This window comes from Sinocyclocheilus anshuiensis, unplaced genomic scaffold, assembly GCF_001515605.1.
Source record: "Sinocyclocheilus anshuiensis isolate Anshui unplaced genomic scaffold, SAMN03320099.WGS_v1.1 scaffold648, whole genome shotgun sequence".
Classification (NCBI taxonomy): domain Eukaryota; kingdom Metazoa; phylum Chordata; class Actinopteri; order Cypriniformes; family Cyprinidae; genus Sinocyclocheilus; species Sinocyclocheilus anshuiensis.
Genome location: NW_015557156.1, coordinates 408,803 through 430,697, shown reverse-complemented (window position 1 = coordinate 430,697; position 21,895 = coordinate 408,803). Strand labels below are relative to the sequence as shown.

The 21,895-nt window shown below is 39.6% G+C and overlaps 2 protein-coding genes and 1 long non-coding RNA gene across 3 annotated transcripts in view; all 3 read right to left on the bottom strand.

Annotated features, from left to right (window-relative positions):
- LOC107678159 (40S ribosomal protein SA-like) overlaps nucleotides 1-4,172 on the bottom strand; it is a 4,923-nt gene extending 751 nt beyond the window's left edge. The window contains exons 1-5 of the mRNA XM_016473341.1: nucleotides 4,054-4,172; nucleotides 3,159-3,265; nucleotides 1,753-1,871; nucleotides 1,194-1,439; nucleotides 986-1,114 (exon numbers count right to left, since the gene is read on the bottom strand). Coding sequence (XP_016328827.1) covers nucleotides 986-1,114; nucleotides 1,194-1,439; nucleotides 1,753-1,871; nucleotides 3,159-3,265; nucleotides 4,054-4,172 — 720 coding nt within the window. The remainder of the gene's footprint in view (nucleotides 1-985; nucleotides 1,115-1,193; nucleotides 1,440-1,752; nucleotides 1,872-3,158; nucleotides 3,266-4,053) is intronic.
- A 3,982-nt stretch (nucleotides 4,173-8,154) lies between these two features.
- On the bottom strand, nucleotides 8,155-9,211 carry LOC107678179 (uncharacterized). Its single transcript, XR_001632919.1, has 3 exons — nucleotides 9,133-9,211; nucleotides 8,679-8,762; nucleotides 8,155-8,527 (listed from the first exon to the last, which is right to left on the bottom strand). It is a non-coding gene; the product is annotated as an uncharacterized LOC107678179 (long non-coding RNA).
- A 920-nt stretch (nucleotides 9,212-10,131) lies between these two features.
- Nucleotides 10,132-21,895, bottom strand: part of LOC107678158 (myosin-9-like) — a 21,705-nt gene continuing 9,941 nt past the window's right edge. The window contains exons 14-39 of the mRNA XM_016473340.1: nucleotides 21,717-21,890; nucleotides 19,793-19,907; nucleotides 19,246-19,436; nucleotides 19,027-19,148; nucleotides 18,532-18,601; nucleotides 18,226-18,386; nucleotides 18,122-18,125; nucleotides 17,933-17,992; nucleotides 17,504-17,627; nucleotides 16,636-16,807; nucleotides 16,259-16,471; nucleotides 15,892-16,036; nucleotides 15,374-15,580; nucleotides 15,158-15,262; nucleotides 14,794-14,946; nucleotides 14,438-14,686; nucleotides 14,096-14,308; nucleotides 13,132-13,344; nucleotides 12,855-13,016; nucleotides 12,541-12,669; nucleotides 12,325-12,413; nucleotides 11,648-11,771; nucleotides 11,330-11,538; nucleotides 11,040-11,148; nucleotides 10,575-10,747; nucleotides 10,132-10,454 (exon numbers count right to left, since the gene is read on the bottom strand). Of these exons, the coding sequence (XP_016328826.1) occupies nucleotides 10,346-10,454; nucleotides 10,575-10,747; nucleotides 11,040-11,148; nucleotides 11,330-11,538; nucleotides 11,648-11,771; nucleotides 12,325-12,413; nucleotides 12,541-12,669; nucleotides 12,855-13,016; nucleotides 13,132-13,344; nucleotides 14,096-14,308; nucleotides 14,438-14,686; nucleotides 14,794-14,946; nucleotides 15,158-15,262; nucleotides 15,374-15,580; nucleotides 15,892-16,036; nucleotides 16,259-16,471; nucleotides 16,636-16,807; nucleotides 17,504-17,627; nucleotides 17,933-17,992; nucleotides 18,122-18,125; nucleotides 18,226-18,386; nucleotides 18,532-18,601; nucleotides 19,027-19,148; nucleotides 19,246-19,436; nucleotides 19,793-19,907; nucleotides 21,717-21,890 (3,795 nt within the window). The 3' untranslated portion in view covers nucleotides 10,132-10,345. The remainder of the gene's footprint in view (nucleotides 10,455-10,574; nucleotides 10,748-11,039; nucleotides 11,149-11,329; nucleotides 11,539-11,647; nucleotides 11,772-12,324; nucleotides 12,414-12,540; nucleotides 12,670-12,854; nucleotides 13,017-13,131; nucleotides 13,345-14,095; nucleotides 14,309-14,437; nucleotides 14,687-14,793; nucleotides 14,947-15,157; nucleotides 15,263-15,373; nucleotides 15,581-15,891; nucleotides 16,037-16,258; nucleotides 16,472-16,635; nucleotides 16,808-17,503; nucleotides 17,628-17,932; nucleotides 17,993-18,121; nucleotides 18,126-18,225; nucleotides 18,387-18,531; nucleotides 18,602-19,026; nucleotides 19,149-19,245; nucleotides 19,437-19,792; nucleotides 19,908-21,716; nucleotides 21,891-21,895) is intronic.

Here is a 21,895-nt window from a genome sequence, read left to right as displayed (position 1 = left end):
TGAGTCCATCTTACAAAAGTCCTTCAAAATTTGCCCTGAACAAATCGTCACATGACACTAAAAACTGGGCAGACCAAAAACATGTTAGTGCTACAACTTGGAGGTTCTCCGCCGTTCAATAAATGCACACGAGCCAGTCTAATATGACCTATGTGACACCTTAATCTTGTCTGGATGTAAACGGGTAGATGCATATTTTTACCACAACAGGATTTATAAATCTGTGAAATTCTTGGACTGATTCTGAATACGTGGATGTAGGCCTGGGCAATAAAACAGTATCGATATTTATCGACGGTACACCATCATCGATAACGATAGAAAAAAAAATGTTAGATATATCGCACGATAGTTTCACACTTTTTTCATTTAAAGGCATGTGTTATGAGTGACAAGCAGACAGCCAACAGAACACAAACACATGCTGAAATGAGTGTCGTGCCTGTCTGCGATGAGGAGACTGTAAATTAAAAAAAAAAAGGAATTTGGCTATTTATATTAAGTTATGCATAAATGCATATGATGCTGTTTTGTTCACTATTGTTTATGCAATTTACGAAATCATATTTGATTTATAAATATTAGTTTAGGCGTTATGTACTTTTTTATAGACAGCCGGTATTTTCATTGCATTGAATAAACCGTTTAATGAGGTGCATTATTTTGCTCATTGCGCCCTCCTGTGGCCTCAGGAGACAGGACAAATGTTTCCTTAACACTTATTTAATCTGCATATAAAATAAAAGAAAGGAGATACTTGTTTCAATTTTATTTGTTTGTATTAATAAATCGGGAAAATTAAAAATACAGTGGTTAAATTTAAACCTTTTTTTCTACTGCTCTGTTTAAGAAAGGTTATAATAAATGTTCAATTAATTATCGATACCGAACAATATGAAACATATTGTGATAATTTTTTTAGTTCCAACACCCAGCCCTACGTGGATGAGAAACGCAATCAGTATAAGAATATTTTGCATCGTACCTCCTCAGGATCTCTGTAGAAGTACAGATCCGGCATGACCTCCCATGGGTGCTCCCTGGAGATGGTGCCCCTCATCCTCAGCACTTCTCTGGCCAACATCCACCACATCAAACCCACAGAGTGGGGACCCTAAAACACAACATTTAAAAGCTTATAACCAGACAGAACCAACACCACTTGCATGAAGAGTTTAGTTTCTCATTCGTACCTTGTTGTTGCATGGAATGGCAATGTCGACGTATCTCAGAGGGGAGTCGGTGTTGCAGAGGGCAATGGTTGGGATGTTGACGTAAGAGGCTTCAGTTAGTGGCTGATGGTCAGCGCGAGGATCTGTCACGATCAGGAGGCGGGGCTCCCTGAAAGCAGCCTGAATCTGATTGGTGAAGGTTCCGGGAGTGAAACGACCAGCAAAGGTGGTCGCGCCAGTGGCAGAGGCGAACTTGAGCACAGCTCTCTGACAGGAAAGAACAGTGATGTTTAACATAAGTAAAATCACCAGTCAAGTTCACAAAGAGCGTATCCAGTGTAAGTGAAAGAATGAAAGCATTGTGGCTCAGGTTACTATCAAACCCCAGTCATGGGGCAAAACCCTCATGGTGTTAGCGAAATCCCGGCCAAGTCACTCTAGCACACTTCCGACACCCAAACACCGACAGCAGTGCCAGGTTTTAATAATGTGCCTGGTTAAACAGCTCTTTGGATTTTTAATTTTGAGAATTTAAGACAAAAGCTGCTGGCAATGACTAGACATGGAGTGTGTTAATTACCTGGCCAGTGTTTCTGGAGGAGATAACGCAAACATCAGCTGGATTCTCGATGGCAACAATGGCACGAGCAGCCAACAGCAGTTTCTCCCAAGTCTTCTTTAGATTGATGATGTACACTCCTGCAGAAAAGCAAGAGTCAGCAGTTATAGTGGGGGTTCCTAAACCTTTTCTCCCAAACCCCTTTGACAAAATATTTCTTAAAGCACCCCTGAGATTTTAAAGGGAAAGTTCACCCAAAAATTACATTTCTGTCATTAATTACTCGCCCTCATGTCATTCCACACTAGGGCTGCACGATAAATCGCATGCGATATTTAATGCGCATCTAATGCCGAGTTCACACTGCACGATATTAGCCAGATTTTTCACTCGCCGACAGGTTTTGTGAAATCGCCGACAAATGCGGAGGCAAATCGGTGCTCGTTCATGCGAGTGACAATCATGCAGTGTGAATTATCAAAGACGCGATCTGAGGGAATCGCCGACACGTCACCAACACCCGCAAAATATTTGGCATGCTAAATATCTGGAGCTGTCGGCAATTCACAATCACGCAGTGTGCAATGATTTCTGACTGAAAACTACATCGGCGATGACCTACAGCCAATGAGAGACCAAGATACAGGGCAGAGGGAAGTTCGGGGAGGAGTTATAGACCAGAATATCAGTATTTTAATAGATATATGAACAATTATATCATGCAGTCATTGTTGTTACAGTATATGAATTTCATTTTTCAGTTCACTTTAATTCTACTTCCTTAAAGGGATAGTTCACCTAAAAATTTAATTTCTGTCATTAATTACTCACCCTCATGTCATTGCAAACCTTTAAGACCTTTGTTCATCTTCGGAACACAAAAAGATATTTTTGATGAAATCCGAGAGCTTTCTGACCCTGCACAGACAGCAACACAATTGACACGGTCAAGGCCCATAAAGGTATTAAGGACATTGTTAAAATAGTCCATGTGACATCAGTGGTTCAACAGTTATGAAGCTAAGAGAATACTTTGTGTACAAAGAAAAAAAATTACTTTATTCATTTTATACTATGCGTCGTGGTACTCTCAAGTGAACAGAAGAAAAGCTTTACTTGGCACACAAAAAGTATTCTTGCAGGAACAAAGGTCTTACTGGTTTGGAACGACATGAGGGGGAGTAATTAATTACATTTTTGGGTGAACTATCCCTTTAAGTAACTCTTCCCATAAATTACCACAGGCTTTATTAGATAGATAGATGGATAGATAGATATAGATATAGATATATATATATTTATTAGATAACGCTCAAACCACCTGCAGTTCCCTCACAAACCATTGTAAGTTACAGTAACCTACAAAGATTGATAAAGCCCCAAAAAGGCATGTCGCAGCCATATCACCCTAATCCGCACTTTTTTACCGTCACTCTTTCTCTTGTAGACGTACTGCTCCATCTGGAAGTCCAGGTTGGTTCCTCCCAGATGGGTTCCTGCTGCCAGGAACTTCAGCACACTGCAAGTGACGTCGCTAGCGGAAGCGCAAGTGTCTGAGAGTGCAAGTGCAAGGCTGCAGCCAGACCCTTTTGGTCAAATCAGAGATTATAGTTAAGTAAAACTAAAACCATAAAATGTTGTTACTTTAAATAAAACAAACATTCACTGAAATATAATGAAAAAACTTAAGATATTTTATTGCCAAACAACATTAATTTAGTGTGGCTTGATATACTAAAACTAACCCAAAAATTATTTAAACTTCATATACATATTTAAATAATAATAATAATAATAAATGAAAAAAAAAAAAGATTTACTAAAACTTATACTAAAATTAAAATGGAAGATAAAAAAGAATTCAAAATATTAAAAAATATATAATAGTATCTCAATTGAACTAAAATAGCACTGTACCAGTAGGCAATGTTAACAAACACATACATAAATAAAATGAAAAAAAAAAAAAAAACTGTAAAATTGGAAATATTGCATTTTAAATAAGAAAGCTTATTACATAATTCCATGCATTGTCTTATGTATTGTTCATTTTGACCATGTGAAATCCATCAAATAGCAGTACAAGTCTAATGTCTGCATTCTGGTTTATGCTGGACATTGTTATGATATCATTATTATTTCCTTGAGGAGCTGGTTTCTGATAACTACTGTATGATTGAGCTTTTTTTTTTTTTTTTTTTGAGTACATTTCTCATTTTGCAGTTAGGTAAATAAAATCTGACAGAAGTCTGTGTTATAATTACTGCTCCCTGTTTGACATGTGTCACTGCAGTGCTTCAGTCCCCCTAGGTGTCCTCATACCTGACCCCTTTTACACTGTCTGGCTGCATGTCTGGGGACTCTGAGCTGTCAGGGTTTATACCATCAGCAGCACCCAGCAGAGCACAGAACAACAGAGAAGCAAGACCATTTTGTGCCATGTTAACAGTATGCCATTATCTTGTTTTTCACAAAAAAAAAAAAAAAAAAAAAAAAGATCAATGATTTTCACTTCACTAGTGTGATAAAACTCAATGACAAATGCTAAAAATGTAGTGTAGGTTACAAAACCAGCTGCACAAAACAACCCTTCACAACCATTTATAAAACAGGGCAGATTTATTCACATATTAACATAGGCACGACATTTGCATGTGCAAATATTCTCACATACAGACAAAACATCAACAATAATGGCCATAAGAAATGCTGAAGAGACGATACTGATTGTGTGAAGGCAAAAGAGTATCTCCACAGTACAGCACAAAGCACAGTGGCTTACATAGCAACATGTGACCAACACACACCACTCAGATTCAGTTTGAATGCAGTCAACTTCACTGAATTTAAAGTGCTTTCACAAACTATATGCATGTAGTGTGCAGTGTGACCGAAACTTATGTACCCTCTTAACTGATATAAAACTAGTGTATCACTTGGCTCTGCATGTCTTCCCAACTTCATACTATGGGCATTCAACTGCATTCTGCAGCAGATAATCTTGCTGTGTCAGGAAGAAGCCAATCTAATTTTAATCAAGGCAATTTAAAACAAATTGTTAACGGAATTGAATTTAGCAAACTAAATTAAATTATAATTACTTGAGTATATCAAATTTAAATGATCAAAGTCATTTGACGTATATGGTAATAATGATTCCTGTAGTACAATCCAAACATTTAAGTCCTATGGGATCCACACTGACCAGTGCACATACAGTACAAACCCTCAAAGTATATGAAGAGGCAAATGGCAAAGTACTATCACCGAAATTATATTTAGCTTAAATAAATCAAAATCTATTTCAGATCCATTAAGATTTTTGCAATGTGACATTATTTACAAGACAATTAAGCATATTTAGCCTAAATTCACATTATTGTAATGCATCCCTGAATTTTATTTGAATTTTTCTCCCATTATTAAAGATTTTATAGTACAAATTACGGTAATTTGCTGATTTAAAAAAACATTACAGGCAGTACGACAAAGACTACCGTGGTGGAATGAACTGGCTACCTAACTGGAATGAAAATAATGTCACAATGCCAAAAATCCTAATAGTTCTCATAAGCTTTATTTTATCTACGAATTTTAAGGGTGAACAACCACCCAGACATGTTTTTGGCAGACTTCCTAAAATTCCCCCTATGGGTCATGTAGAATTAACATTACACTGTTGTGTTCACACTGAGCACCACACTTTGGCGTCTTACAGTGGTTTTACACACAACGTCAACACGACAAAACGTCAGTCAAAATGATCCGACAACACATTTGCAAATACGATACATGAAGTATTGTAAATTCTCACCGATACATTCCACGTCAAATATTGTTTTCTCAGGAACTATAACACTTGTTCTCCCCTGGTTCTCCCAATGTTTCTCCAGGTCTTACAAAGTCTCATTCAATCCAAATCCTGGCTTTGTCTGTGCCCAGGAGCGAGCGTTCAAAGAAAATAAAAAACCCAGTGTATTGGAATGCACGGATAAACCCGTCCAGTCACACAGCACAGGAAATCAGTAGAACAGCACAATCATCACATAGAGACGCGCAATTATAGTCAGAATGGAGTATGTTGGTGAGACAGTCATGTGTTGTCAGTTCAGTTTCTCAGCCCTGGAGTAATTCGTTCTGATTGTCGGAGCGCTGGAGTAATATGTTAACATGTCTTTGTAAGACCAGTCTTAAACACCCACTAAGCCTCATCCTTGACTAAAAAGGATTTAACTCAGAGGACCATACTTAAGAACTATCTCAGACATTGGAGTCCACGGACTCGTGGGTTTCTGAGAACACTGCAAAGGTGGGCACTTTTCAATGACACTGAGACATGTGGTATTCAAAGGTTAGTTGTCAAAGGGGGGATTTTCTTCCTGTGAAAGTAGTGTTTTCTTGTGAGCTGACAGCACATGATTCAGCAGTCTCTCATTGGTATTCTTCAGTGCGGACCCCTGTCTCAATATGCAGGCGTCAACAAGGCATACAAACTCACAATGTGGCAATTTAGGAATGTCACTGTCAGAGGTGTCACGGGGTAACGACTCACTGCACCTGAAAACACTAACACACAAAGACAACCCTACGATTACCGGTACCTCAGCCAACACTAGCTGCTTTTGTTTTGATCAAGCCTTCAAGGATAATAGAACGCCATCTTTTCACCGTCGTCTGAAAAGCACACACTCCTGTAACGGACACAAACAGAATGAAGTCCACACATAAAGTGCGTCGGGTGTCTTTAGGACTTCAGTCCCATGCGTGCCATCAGCTGCTCGTACACAGTCCAGGCCATGGCCGCCATGAGGGTTCTCCTCAGAGAACGAGGAACCGCTCCTCGAAAGAACCCACTCAAGCCATGCTTCTAAAATTGGAGAGAGAAAAAATAAGAATTAAAATGATGCAACTGACTTTAAAAAGACTTTAATCTACTGACAAACCCATGACTTAAAAAATTGACACACAGTATGGAGTGCACACATAAATGTGCCAGGCGTGTTTAAAAACAGATTTTTAGAAAATACAAAACAACGTTCAGAATTTAATTTCTGTAATGTGACAGTCAAGTTTGAAACCGAAAATTCAGATGAAAATGATGTTGGGTGGGACTTAATTTGATCTGTGAGCATTTGACTAGATAATGAAAAGCGGAAACATGAAAGGATATGATATTATAAGTTCATATTATCTTTCGGGTACATCCTCAGAAGTCACATTAGATGTAGAAATATATATATTTATATAAAAAAAAGCTTATGCCAACAAACATTTTCTTTAAGAATATAATATATTTTGCACAAGGCAAGGAACATTTATTAAGAAAATAAATATGATACACTACAGTACAGTAAAATACACCAATTAGGTAATATTATGAAATAATATTACAGTTTAAAATAACTATTTTCTGTGTTAATATATTTTAAAATGTAATTAATTCCTGTGGGCAAAGCTGAATTTTCAGCATCACTATTCCAGCCTTCAGTGTCATACAATCAATCTAATATGCTTATTTGATGCTTAATTTCTTATAAACATTTCATTTAACTATCAATATTATTATAATGGTTTTAACTATTTTTGTGGAAACTGTGATAATTTTTTTTTCAGGATTCTTTGAAAGTTAAAAACAGAATTTATTTGAAACAGATTTTTTACTATCTATACGATATACAGGCTTTACTGTTACTTTTAACGCTCAGTTATTCAGGCAGTCTCTCTCTCTCTCTCACGTGCGCTGTTTAGGCATGTTTTGTGCCATTGATCGTCATCGTCATCCTCAATAAATAAAACATTTATTCAGGCTAGGGTGTCGGTGGTGAATCCAGTGGAGAGAACTCCCCCACAACTAACTGAGCACATGACAGAGTAAGCCCCCATCTCTCTCCTCTCAAACACAATGCCCACAAATCTCTCTTTAACCCCCTCCCACCCAACAACAAGAGATTCAACGGCTTAATCCACAAGCTTCCATGCTTGCCGATCTCAGCGCTGGTTTTCCGCACTCCTTATCGCACATCCGTGGTTTCAGTCCCTGTTTCGTTTGTGTTCCAGATCAAGTGCTTTCAGCACACCGTGAGTCATGCAGTTGGAGAAGGCATATGTATATGTGCATGAGCGTGTGCTTGTGTGGATGTGACACAGTAAAAGTGGGTCATACATTGATTGGATGCATATATCCTATTATTCCAACATAGGTTCAGCCGGGTTGCACAACAAAGAAAAACAATGATTTTCGGATCTTCATATGCCTTTTACACATAAAAATGGATTTGTGCTGGGCAAAACAGTGTCGTCAAAACATTTTCACACTCCCTCAGACTTCTATTATAAATAAGACATGAAAAAAATGAAATATGATTGCTTTTCTCTGCTAGTGATAGACTGAAATTCAAAAAAATTCACACATTTAAGCTGATATTAATGTTTTGCAGTCAATCGGCATTGCAGAATATATTAGAATAGCATGACATTGAACTACTTAACCTGACTGGCCTGCTGAATCAACTTTAAGGTTATTTCAATAGACTTTTTAATAGCCGATCAGGTTAAGTTGTTTAATGTCAGGCTATTCTATTATATCCATCTTTTGGTTATTCAGCATTTCACATTTAACTTCAGTAGAACAGCTCTACATTAAAGCACACAGCCTTAGCACCAACTCACCAGGGCAATCTCCATTGCAGATGGAGAGGATGATGAAGTTTCTACAGAGGAAGAGCTCAACTCCCTCCCTTTTACCTCTTCTGTGGCCGTTGTGATGTGTTTTAGACGTCAAAGCTTTGATTCCAGACTGCATGAGGGAGAAATTAATTTAATACCCAACCCACTGCTACCATCACACACAACCAAGCACACAATCAAGAAAAAAATAATCGTGTATTAAAGCTTTGGGGGGAAAATCAGAGTGTGTCTGACAGATTTAAGTTACATTTGATGTTTACCTGTCTGTTAAGGACCGAAGAGGAAGAGTGAATGAGAACTGATCTTCATCATGATTCTCGCTCTTTCTGTCACTTTACACACAGCTGTCAACAGTACACACACAGCGCCGACAAATTTAGAAACAGAAACCACCATTTAATTAATAAAATATGACATAAGCATGTAGAAATGTGCAGCAAATTACAGAATTGTCAAATAAAAATAAACCATTAAAGCACATCTTAGTAAAAGCTAATGCTAATTTCTATAGCCCAGCATACTTCGTTTCAAATATCCTGCAGCGGCTAACTTACCAACTGCTCCTATACAGTTTTCTTCGTAAAATACAAAGCTGACAATAAACACACGGGAAAATATTGGAAATAAGGTGGCGCAACACACGTCAGCTGATTTCTGTCAGTTAGCCGGTAAAGCTAAGTCACCTCTCAATCCATCATAAACCATAAACTTTACCTTACACACAGTTGTTCCGTTTTCCGGTATCTCTAAAAGATTGCGTATTTTCGTTTCAAGCAATCAATGTTTATTGAAGTAGAGGTGAAACAGCAGGCGTACGTTACACAACAGTTGTCAATAACACATTCCTGCTCGGAGACCGTGAGCACAGCACATAGTTTGGAGTTACGCTTGCGCGAGAAAGTTGTACGTTGTTTGCGTAACTCATGCGTATTCTTTGCGCGGTCTGCACAACGGGCAAGAACCGGTTTTATCTCGATTATTCCAGCGGTGCAGGTTAAACATGCTCAGGGGAGAGACGCTTAAAATTGTCCTCCAAGACATATTAATAGAGACTGGACTTTATTACTGGCATTGGTCATTGACTGATGAAAAACCCACCAAGAGCCTAACTCAGAAGCTAATTTAAAATACAGTAAATTTATCACAGAGACAGCTTACACAAGCAACCCCTCCACCTAAAGTGTTAACTTCAAAACATCAAGGAACCAAAAAAAAACAACTTAGTTTGCAGTAATATGTGGTGTACAAATCCTGAGAACTCTCAAATACATTAACAATATTTGACGCGATTAAGGCATAGTCTTAATTTTAAAACAGGAGTAGAAGAGGTGGAAAGGTGCCAGTGAAACTATTAGGAAAAAGGCTTAATTGGTGCTGAAGTGCTCTTGAAACAAAACTAAGAATAATCTCTTTGGCTGATCAGTAATATTCCTGCAAAATCCTGGATTAGATACTATTATTGCATAAGGAAACTTCTTTCCAATATCAATTACAAAAAATTTCCCAACATTTAATTTACTTTGAAAATGGATAAATACTTTGTCTCTGATGTAAAATATAAATAGCCAATATTTATTCAAATGCATCGTAAGGCAGTCATCAACAGTGTAAAACAGATTACGGCAAATAAACGGTTTCAGTTTCACTGGAAAGAAAGTTTGATAAGTGGCAAGATGAAAGATTTTTCTTTGCCATTATTTTTTATTATTATTATTTTTTTTTATCTTTGACGCAAAGTTATGCTCGTGACTCGAATAATTGTTTGGCTCAAAATCTGCTTTAAAACACTGAAAATTGCAGCGAAAACCCCATTAAGGATACAGTTGCCCTCAAAGCATACAAATTTCATTTAAACCAGACAAACTTGGTGGCAAATAATAGATCCTCATCTGTAACACCCATAGGCTCAGCTTTGATATGCTGAAATTTACTCCGGAGTTGGCTCTGACCCCTCACTCTTCAGATCGTTCTCCTCATCACTATCCACACCCGAGCGTCCAGCTGTACGACGTACATTTACAGTGAAATCTCCACGCCTAGAGAAGATAAACATAACACTAAATATGTAGCATACAAATTTGCTGAAAAGTTTCAGACTTTTGTCAGTAATTGTCAGGAATGATGATATGTCTATCACAAAATAGCAGAGTACGCACCGGAGTTTGTTCTTTAGGGTGCTGACCTCTCGGTTCATAAGACTAGCAGATTCTGTGGCATCTTCCAGCTCTCTCTGCAGCTTCCTGCGGGAGGAGTTAGCTCGAGCCGCTTCCTCCTCAGTCTCTTCTAGCTGTCTCTTCAACTGCTTCATACGAGTGTTCAGCTTCTCAGTCTGACCAAGAGGAAGATTTCATTATGAATGGAATTAAAAATACTGATACTTACTTTTTTTTTTTTTTAGATGTCCACCATCAAGAGTAAAACTTTAACTAGTAATAATGTTCCTATTTAATAGTCACAACAACAAAACAGGCCTTTTAATTTAAATTTAAATTAGCTGTACTGGTACAAGTGGACCAAATCACCTTTGATTGAGAACATACAAAGATCAAATTAAGACTCTGCCTTGGCTTTGCAGTGGTTTGAACAAGCTTACTGTATTATAAATTGATTGCACAGCCTACCTCATTTTTGTATTGCTCAGCATTGCGTCTCTCATCATCAACCTGCAGTAAGATCTCTTTGAGCTTCTTCTCCATACGCCGCACCTGTTTTGTGGACTGCTGCCTCTCCCTGACAGGAAGTAAATGAAGTTTGGTTTTTAGAGACATAGTAAATCACTGAGGAAAGCTGCATCATGTTAAGATACTAATAATAAAGACCTTACAACCCAAGCTGACAACTGAAAGGTTACTGGGGGATTTGAGGTGTAATTATGCTGTATATAACACAAACCATCTCTAACATCACTCACTTCATCTCAACATCCAACTGCTCTTCGAGCTGTGGGATCTTGGCTTCCAAGGCAGTGATGGTGGACTTGTACTTGCTCTTCACAGTTGCCTCCAAATCCTGAAGCTTCTGCTTTAGGTCCTTGTTCTGGCGGTCCAGCTGAGCGCGCAAACCCTCTAGACGCTGACTGTTACCCCGCTCTGCAGTCACCTCCACTGTAACCTGCTCAGCCTGACGTTGAACCAGAATAAAGCAACAGAGTCACGATGAACACGGTTCCTGTTCTGTTTGAAGTGTTCCCAATCTCAGCCGTCATCTCATGAAGCTCTCGGTACTCTACCTGCAGTGTAGCTTTCTTCAGTCGATCATTGACCAGTTCCACATTGAGATGTTCTTCCTCAAGTTCCTCCTCAAGCTGAGCAATACGTGCCTCCAGTCTCCTCTTCTCGTCGCTGCTCAGCGAGCTGATGGAGAAAAAGAATACACTATTTAAACCATTGAACCCAGTAAGATACCTAATACACTTCGATTTTCTTGGACTAACTAGGCGCGTTTCCATTACCCTTCAAATTGCGAATTGAAAATACGCCTAATGGAAACGCGTCAATTTCGCAAAAACTCCCATTACGGTCACTGAAGCTGATTGCGGCCACTCAATGCTTGTGTTTATGTTTTTATACAGGCTATGGTTTATTCCAGCCGCGCCACGCATGTTTCTGAAGCGGCTCTCTTTGCTGCTTCTGAAGATACACGCATAAGCCTCCTTTGATAAATAATAGCCAAAATCCGTCAAAATCCCACTAAAATCCGTTGCCATGACTTATCGCGAGAGGCAAAAGGTTACGTTTTAGTCGCATAACATTGGTTAATGGAAACGTCGTCATTTCGCAATACTTTTTTATCGACATTTATAAAATATCGCCAAAGTTTTGCGCAAATCTGTAATGGAAACGCGCCTACTGTCTGATGCAGGATACCCTACCAAACAATACATCACAATAACAACAGGTAACTCACTTCTTGGCATTCTGGCTATTGATCTCATCCTGCAGCTCATCTCGTTCTTGTTGAATTTGTCTCTTTGCTCGATCAGCAGCAGCCAGATCCTACAGAGACAAAAATAGGAAACGTTTACCACATCCGTATTCTTTTAAAAATGGCTTTATTCTTCTAAACTAACAAACAATCAAGTTGACCCTAGTTGCAGCACAATTCTGATCAAACAAGACAAACCTCATGCAGCTGCATGATCTCAGCCTCCATGCTCTTGATCTTGCGCTCGTTTTCTTTGGCCTGGTTAAGAGCCTCGTCTCTGGATAGGCGTAGATCCTCAAACTCTCTCATCTGATCTTTCATCTGGGCCTGCAAACCAAGAGAGGAAATGACATGGATACCATATTGAAACCATATTGCATGTGCTCCAATTGTCATTTTATTCTAAATGCAAAAGTACAGATCTGATTTCTGGTTCTTGAAACCAGAAAATGTCCCCACCACTTTAATACAAAAGTGATGCATGCTCATGTAGAATGTGTATATGTGAATACCTGTAGTTTCTTGAGCTGTCTGAGGGCCTCATCTCGAGCCTTGTTGGCATTGTCGATCTGAGCAGCCAACTCCGACAGATCCAGCTCAAGCTTCTTGCGCACAGATACGGCCTGAGCCCGTTGTTTCCTCTCATCCTCAAGCTCCATCTCAATCTCACGCACCTGACATATTCAAGCATAATATGAGTAGTTGTGCATTATCTCCCAGTTTCCCAACATGCATCATCATCTCATGGATTAACATTGCTCTGGAGAAGTCAGGCAGGCTAGCACATACCTGTTTGACTAGCTGCTTCCGTTTCTCCTCACCCTGCTCATCTCTGCTCTGCAGGTCTCTCTCAAACTGGGCCTTAATGGCCTGCATGTTGACCTCCAGGCGCAGTTTGGCATCTTCTGTGAGCTGCAGTTCATCCTCCAGCTCTTCCAGCTGCGTCTTCATTTCCACTAACTGCTGTTCCATTCCTCGCTTGGCCCGCTCAAGTTCATGCACCTTAAAAGAAAAGAATGAAAGATTGTGCACAACTAAGATAAGGGGTAAGTATAAATCATGACCACCACTTTTAGCAAACTGCACCATGACTGCCAAATCACACTGGATAGTCATTTTTTTAATCAGTTGATCCTAATGAAATCTTACCACATGCCAAAAGCATTCTGCTTTACCACAATGAGCAAGACCTTCAGAGATTGTACATTTTTGGCATCTTCTGTGAGCTGCAGTTCATCCTCCAGCTCTTCCAGCTGCGTCTTCATTTCCACTAACTGCTGTTCCATTCCTCGCTTGGCCCGCTCAAGTTCATGCACCTTAAAAGAAAAGAATGAAAGATTGTGCACAACTAAGATAAGGGGTAAGTATAAATCATGACCACCACTTTTAGCAAACTGCACCATAACTGCCAAATCACACTGGATAGTCATATTTTTTTAATCAATTGATCCTAATGAAATCTTACCACATGCCAAAAGCATTCTGCTTTACCACAATGAGCAAGACCTTCAGAGATTGTACATTTTCTATTAATGACTTCACAACTGATCAAATTCACTTACAAAATCCTTAATGAATTAATTACATCTTTAGAAATTAATAGATGTTTTGGCAATGGCATGTAGACAATATTAGCTCGGTTCCAAAACAGTTAGCATGTTGTAAGGATAATTGCTGTCTAGGTTGGCAGCTTATTAGGTTTTGGAACAGAGCTGTTGTCTTAAAATACATGTAATGCTTAAGTTTCGCATACACTCTTGCCAGCATCATCTTTGGATGACATCAGGTCCTCCATCTCAGTTTTGAGCTGCTTGTTGACCCTCTCCAGTTCGTCCTTCAAGTCAGTAATGGCCTCCAACTCTCGAGTCAGAGTCAGGGCTCTGGTCTCTTTCTCACGGGCCTCTGCCTCAGCACGATCCCTCTCCTCTGCATACTTCTGAGAGATGTTCTTCTCCTCTGCCAGGATCTGCACAGATTGAGGTATTTTATCACTTAAGGTGATTGAATGATAAATTATTTTTTAAACTTTGTAGAAAAAACCCCAGAGAAGTAGCATTCAAAATATACACAATTTTTTCCATTAACAGTTCTCTACCTGGTCAAACTTCTTCTGTTTACGTTCCAGCTCCTGAACGGTTTGCCGCAGGTGAGACTGGTCTACCAGGACATCATCTAGCTCCCGCTGCAGACGTGTCTTGGTCTTCTCCAGTTTATCGTAGCCAGCATTCCTCTCCTCCAACTGCTGCATGATGCTTTCCACCTCCCTCTGCAATTTCTTTTTCCCGTCCTCCATGCTTTCCAGGCTCTGGGCCTCTTGCTCAACCTTTTTCTTCATGTCTGCGAACTGAGAAACAAAAGCAAAAACAATAAGAACAGTTCTTTCAAACACAAACTGCTTCTAGATTAGCATCATCTAGAAGAATGGGTCCACAGACTCAGGGGTGCACACACCTGAGCTTGAGCCGTGTGCAGCTGCTTTTCAACATTTTTCTTGCTCTCCTCTTCCTCCTCCAGCATCTCTTTCAGGTTGTTCTGCTCATCCTCCAGTTGCCGAATACGAGTGGAGAGCTCAAGCTTCTGCCTGGTCTCCTCCTCCAATAACGCCTATCCACAGAGAAAATATATAAACTAACTTTTGAAAAATGGAATAAAGTTTTATTTTTATCAGCAACACTGGTAAAACACATCTGTGAAAGTTCACCATTCATGTTAGGGCAAGCAGGACTAATAACACTTCTGACCAACAGTCACTCAGCAACCTTCAGTGACAAAAGGGTGTGTGAATTGTGCACAATAGTGCATGACCAAATTGTACCTGTGTGTCTTTAAGTTGAGATTCAACAGTAGAACAATCTTTTGCAGCTTTGATGGATTTGCTCTCCACCTTGCTCAGGGTGCCCTGTATAGATTCGAGCTCCACCTAAACATTGACACAAAATTATAAGATTTTCAACTAGGCACAAAAAAATTTGCAATTATCCAAGTGTATCAAAATGTAAAAATCTCTACAAGATCCTTTTAGTTTCAATACCTGCATTTTTGACACTTTATCCGCCAGTTCCTGTTTCTGTCGCTCACTCTCTCCATGTTTGACCTGTAGCTCCTGAAGCTGCGATTCTGCTTTCTTTCTGCGGTGCTCGGATTCATTTTTGCCTTGTGACAATGACTGAAGTTCGATCTGAAGTTCATTGCGTTCACTCTCCAGAGCCTGTTTAGCTTTGTCCACAGATGCTTTACTCTGAGGGATCCAACAGTGAAAGTTAGTCAACATTTTTCTGCAGAGTTTGCTTTTGTGGATGTAAAGAAAATCCAGACTTCTCAGGGAAACACCACCTTAAAATAAACTGGTCAAATATGAAAAAAACACAGTTGTCATCTTTTTCTAAAAAGGGCTAAGAGTGCTTAATACATACAATATGCAACATTGCTACATTTTAATTATAGTGCCACCTTTTTAAAAATCGCTTTAAAAAAAAAAACTGCCATTTCTAATTTTCAAAGCAGCATCATTAACAGCCTCGATGGTTTAGGAGAAGCACGTGATCTCACCCTTTTGGCCTGCTCAAGCTGTTCATTGAGCTCCTCAAAGGCCTGGTTGTGTTTCTGTCGCACTTCAACTAGCATCTGTTCATGTGAACGAGCCTCATCTTCCAGAGTCTTCTTCAGCTGAGCCACGTCAGTCTCTCTCTTTGCCCTTCAGATAGGAAGAGAAGAATCTTGAAGCTGATATAGGACAGCGCAGTAGTACCTTCATTTTCCCATAAGAATGACATGCTACCCTTGCACAATTTCAATCACAGATAATCCAACTGTAATTACCAGTCATAAGTTAAACACAAAAGTACAGATTATTTGATGAAGCAAAATATCTCAAGTCAGGTCTTCACTAGCCCAGTCAGTTTTCCTCATGGCTGACCTGAGTTCCTGCTGAGCTGCAGTAGAGTCCAGTGTGTCCTCAAGTTCTGTCTTTAGAGCCTCCAGTTCTTCTCCCAGGTCCCTGCGGTGTTTCTCAGCTTTAGCACGAGCAGCTTTCTCCAGCTCCAGATCTTCCTGCAGCTCTGAGATCTGGGCCTCCAACTCACGAATGTTCTTCTGGGCAGCATTCTTAAGTGCAGCTTCCTCCTCAATCCTACAGTGGGGGGAAAAAAATAACAAAAATGTACCAAGAAATGAAAAACGTGTTCGGGATAGTGTTAGGCCTAAATGACAAATATGGAAGTGATAGACAGATGAAATGGAAGTTAAATCCTCCAGTAACCTCTGATAGGTTTTTTTGTTACAAGTTTTACTCGCCTTGCTAGTGCAGCCTGGAGCTCTTCCTCTTTCTTGGCCAGTTGAGCACGGAGCTCTGCGATCTGAGCCTGCAGCTCTGCAATCTGATCATGCAGCTCTGTAGAGTCACCCTCCAACTTCCGTCTACTCTTCTCCAACTCTTGCCTCTGCTTCTCTTCCTTCCTTAAACGATCTAAGAGTGGACATTTAACATGTCAAAGACTGAAAAAAAAGCAAAAACTGAGATGGAGAAAAGAGAACACTGCAACCAGGGGCGCGGGAAAATGTTTTCGGTTGGGGGTGCTGTGTGTGTCCGTGTTGGGTGAAGGGGGGTTGGTTCACTTACGTCGGTGCTGGGGCTGGTGTTGTTTGAATGCCGATTTTGGAAAGTTTTTGCTGGGATGGGCATTTTAAAAAATCTGATATTCGCTTTTGCGCCACTATCTCCTTGTATTAAAGTTAATCTTGTTCGCATTCTGTACAGTTCATGTCTGATACCACGCGCTAGCGTAATGTGTTCATGAGGATTAGGCTAATCATCCCATACAGAAAACATCACAAGTAAAATTAATCATGTTAATAAAGATAAACATGGGTTTATTATAGCTCACTTACAATTTACATGTCAGAGATCATTACAAATACATTATTAAATGCTAAAACTGAATAAATTTAAATGAACAAACTTGGCGTTGCATTTGCAACCATGTGAAAACAGGGGGTGCTGCAGCCCCCCCAGCACCCCTACTTCCCGCATCCCTGACTGCAACATAACTCTTTGTTGCTGCAAATAGAGTTTTTTTTTCCCCCAATCAGCATTCTTGGGCTGACTTTAGAGAGAAAAAAAAAATGTTTAAAAAAATTATTTCAAGGTCCTGAAAACGCTTACCCTCCAGGTCGGTAATCATGGCTTCATGTTTGTTCTTGAGTTTCTGCAAACTCTTGGATTTCTCTTCCTCTTCAGCCAGGTTAGTGGTGAACTCAGACATTCTCTCCTCCAGCTGCTTTTTCTCCTGCAAGCACAGATGCCAACACACAACTATCAGGACAAGCACAAAATAGTTTTTGCAGCAGATAAATGGACACCTCATGCAGTCCCTGCAGGTGGGTTGGAGTAATGGCTGACTTTATGGAAATCGAGAAATGGTTCTTTTTTTTAAGAAAAGTCACTCATCTCAGCTGTAGTTAAACTCATTTTTGGGTAACAATTTTAGTTGTAGTGAAATACTAATACAGCATTTGTTGCGTGTAGCATTGAATTAATTGTCAGGAGCCATTATCATATAGTGAATATAAAAGCATAACACGTTTGTTAGACCTTGTTAAGTTTGGTGTTTTGGTCATCAAGAACCATAATTTCCTCCTCAATCTTCTTCAGCTTGAATTTGTCATTGTCAAACAGTCCTGTTCAATTAACACCTTACAGACATCTGTTGTCCAAGACATTTCAAAATCACTTATAAAGTTGGCAGCTTATCGGTATCGGCCAGAATTTTAATATTGGTGCATCCCTAAAAACAAGCAGCTAAAGTCATTAACACTTCAGTCTCTCCTAGCTGTAGTGTGATGGAAAAGAGATCTTTACAAAATTAAATATTTAAAAATATCTACCTCCTAGCAACATAGCCTCTACACCAGGCTTGGAAAGTGATAATGACATCAGTGATCTTCAGATCTCTCTCCTCTTCCAGGTGGGCAAGAACTCCAGCCCTGAAGAACACTTTACTCTGACCTATACGGTACAAGTTAGAATCCAGCTCCAGGGCTTTGATCTGAGAGAGAGAGAGAGAGAGAGAGAGAGAGAGAGAGAGAGAGAGAGAAACAAAATTATAAATGCGATCAACAACTTAAATTTTCAACAAAAATTATCAATTGTCAAAGCTGAGGAGTTTCATAACGGTGTGCATTAACTCTTACCATGCGGACACAGGCCTGCTTTCCATCCATAAAGCCCTTGGGGATGGCATTTGGAGTGAGGATCTCATATCTAAAATTATATTAGGGGAGAATAAATTAGAGACTATCTTAGTTTCAGTAGTCTATACAGTAGTAGTTTTTCTTTTTTGACATTTCAGCATCCAAGGCTATCTTCATGGCAAAAACAGAGTTGGAATAATATATAAACACAAAATTAAAAACAAGCAAACAAAAATACAGCAGTTAAAATTCAAGATTTTTTTAATTAACGCATGAATCTAAAATCTTTACAGGTAAAAATCTTACTAAACAAGTCCCTGAAGTGAGCATACTTCATAAAAAAAAAAAGTTTTCTACTTGCATTAAAACCGGAATTGTCCAATAAAATATTTAAGAAGTCTATAGATACTAAATAGTCAAACCGAAGCAATTCTATTTCCTGCTACATGATATATAAGCAGTTCAAATACTTAGCATTCATGAAAATCCAAATACCTTTGTCTGAACTCCTGGAAGACAATGCGGTTTGGAAACCCTTGTCTACAGATCCGAATTCCTTCTAGAACTCCATTACACCTTAGTTGATCTAGAACCAGATGGTGTGCCAATTTACCAGCCTAGAGGTGAAAAGCAATGACTTAAATTGTTAGAGGCCTCAAAAGAAACATGAGCCATCAGGCTGTACAAACGTTTTGAAGATTTTTCTCTTCATACCTTCTTCTCATGATTGGGGATGATGCATCTGACAAAGTTAGGGTTGGTGTTTCTGAGAGTGGTCATCAGATTTGTCAGCTGCTCCTTGTACAGTTGTCCTACGGTCCGGAACATTCCTTTACGAGTCTTGACGGCTCCATGCAAGGATTCAGCCATTCCGGCCACTTTGTCCAATCCCACAATTCTGTCCACTGATGAAAACAATGAAAAACAACACCCATTATGCAGGAAACCAATATAAGAGTTAAGACAACTTTTCATGTTTATCTGTGGAGTCTTTTAGTGTCCAGGGTGAACATTAGCAGACCACCTGCATATTACACACTGGCAGAGCCAGACTCACTTTTCTCCAAGATGACCTAAAAGCCTGACAAACAAAAGCTCAATGTAGCAGGTGGATTGTCGTCAAAGCTTGTTAGACATTAGTGACATCCGAAATCATACTCAAATTATATACCAATTATATATGAAATCATACTCCAATTATACAATTAATACCAACCATTAAATCAATCTACTGGCTAATAATCTACCCAAAGTGTCATACCATCCTTCCAGAGCTCAGACACAAACTTGTCCGATGATTGGTTGAGTAGAGTAGCCACATTGTCATTCAGAGGGTCCATGTTTTTCATTAGCCATTCATTTGCCTTGTAATCGACCTGTACAAGACCAGACAGACACATACACTTTTAAAAAAATAACATCCAATAAGGTATTTCCTCTTAAGCCCCATTTGTTTTTAGTTTTATATGGGGAGGTGAGAGAAATGTAATGTTCTAGAACATGTACAGTCATGGCCAAAAGTTTTGGCAGTGACATAAATTGTGTTTTGCAAAGTTTGCTGCTTAAGCTGTTGTGGTGTTCATTCACATTGTTTCTAGATTATTGTGTAGAGTGATCAGATGCATTTTAAATAATTGCTAAAAGTTTCATTGGCCAAAAAAAACAAAGTTCACTGTTTTTTTGATGCGGACACAAAATGACCAGCTAACATTAATTGACTTATATCAGCAGCACATGTGAAAGTGTGAATGAGTACTAGTCAGGTAAAACACTATCATACTAATTAGGTTGTAAGAGCAGACTGATTGCTATAAAAAGAGGGAAGAAGCGCTTCCAATCATTGTGTTCTTATTAGCAATGGTTACCTCCAAAGAAACACGTGCAGCCATCATCGCTTTGCATCAAAATGGCCTCACATGCAAGGAAATTGCTACAAAGAATATTGCACCTGAAAGAACCATTTACCGGATCATCAAGAACTTCAAGGAGAGAGGTTCGACTGCAGTGAAGTCTTCAGGACGTCCCAGAGAGCAAGCGCCAGGACGTCTCCTCCGGAGGAGTCAGCTACGGAATCCTGTCACCACCAGTGCAGAGCTTGCTCAGGAATGGTAGCAGGTTGGTGTGAGAGCATCTGCACGCACAGTGAGGCCAAGACTTTTGGACAACGGCCTGGAGTCAAGAAGGGCAGCAAAGAAGCCACTTCTCTCAAAGAAAAACGTCAAGGACAGACTGAAATTCTGCAGGAAGTACAAGGATTGGACAGCAGAAGACTGGTGCAAAGTTATTTTCTCTGATGAAGCTCCCTTCCGACTGTTTGGGACATCTGGAAAAACGTTTGTTCGGAGAAGAAAAGGTGAACGCTACCATGAGTCCTGTGACGTGCCAACAGTGAAGCATCCCGAGACCATCCATGTGTGGGGTTGCTTTTCAAACAAGGGAGTGGGCCCTCTCATAATTCTGCCCAAAAGCACTGCCATGAATAAAGAACAGTATCAAAACGTCCTGCAAGAGTGGCTTCTTACAACGATCCATGAGCAATTTGGTGATGATCCGTGCACTTTCCAGCATGATGGAGCACCATGTCACAAAGCAAGAGTGATAAAGAAGTGGCTCGAAGATTACACTGAAATTTTGGATCCGTAGCCAGGCAACTCCCCGGATCTCAGTCCCATAGAGAACCTGTGGTCAGTCCTCAAAAGGCGAGTGGACAAGCAGAAGCCCACAAATTGTGATCAACTCCGAGAACTAAGGCAAGAATGGATTGCCATCAGTCAGGATTTGGCCCAGAAGCTAATATCCAGCATGCCAGAGCGAATTGCAGAGGTTATGAAGAACAAAGGTCAACACTGTAAATATTGACTCATTATATATTTTTGCCAATAAAAGCCTTTAAAACTTATGATATGCTTATCATTGTTTTTCAATATACCATAGAAACATGTGGAAAAATAATCTACAAATACTGAAGCAGCAAACTTTGCAAAACAAAATTTGTCACTGCCAAAACTTTTGGCCATGACTGTAAGTGTTAATTTATTTTTATACTGAACACTATAACATTGTGATGCAACATTGCTTATCCAGTATGACTTCATGGTACAAACATCCACAGTATCAATTACTTTACAAACATATGAGAAACTAATCTTGTTCAAATAATGTTTAAGACCCATAATGGCTCTTACTTTGCCAGCGTAGTGAATGATACAGAAGTCAGCATCATCTTTGAGCTTCTTGGGTTTCTGGAATTTTGAGTTGCTGCTCAATTCCTGAACAACTTTCTCCACAAAGGATTTGTCTGTGGCTTTCGGGAACCAGCACTCCTCATCCAACAGAGCCAGAATTCCTGGAGGACCAGCCCGGG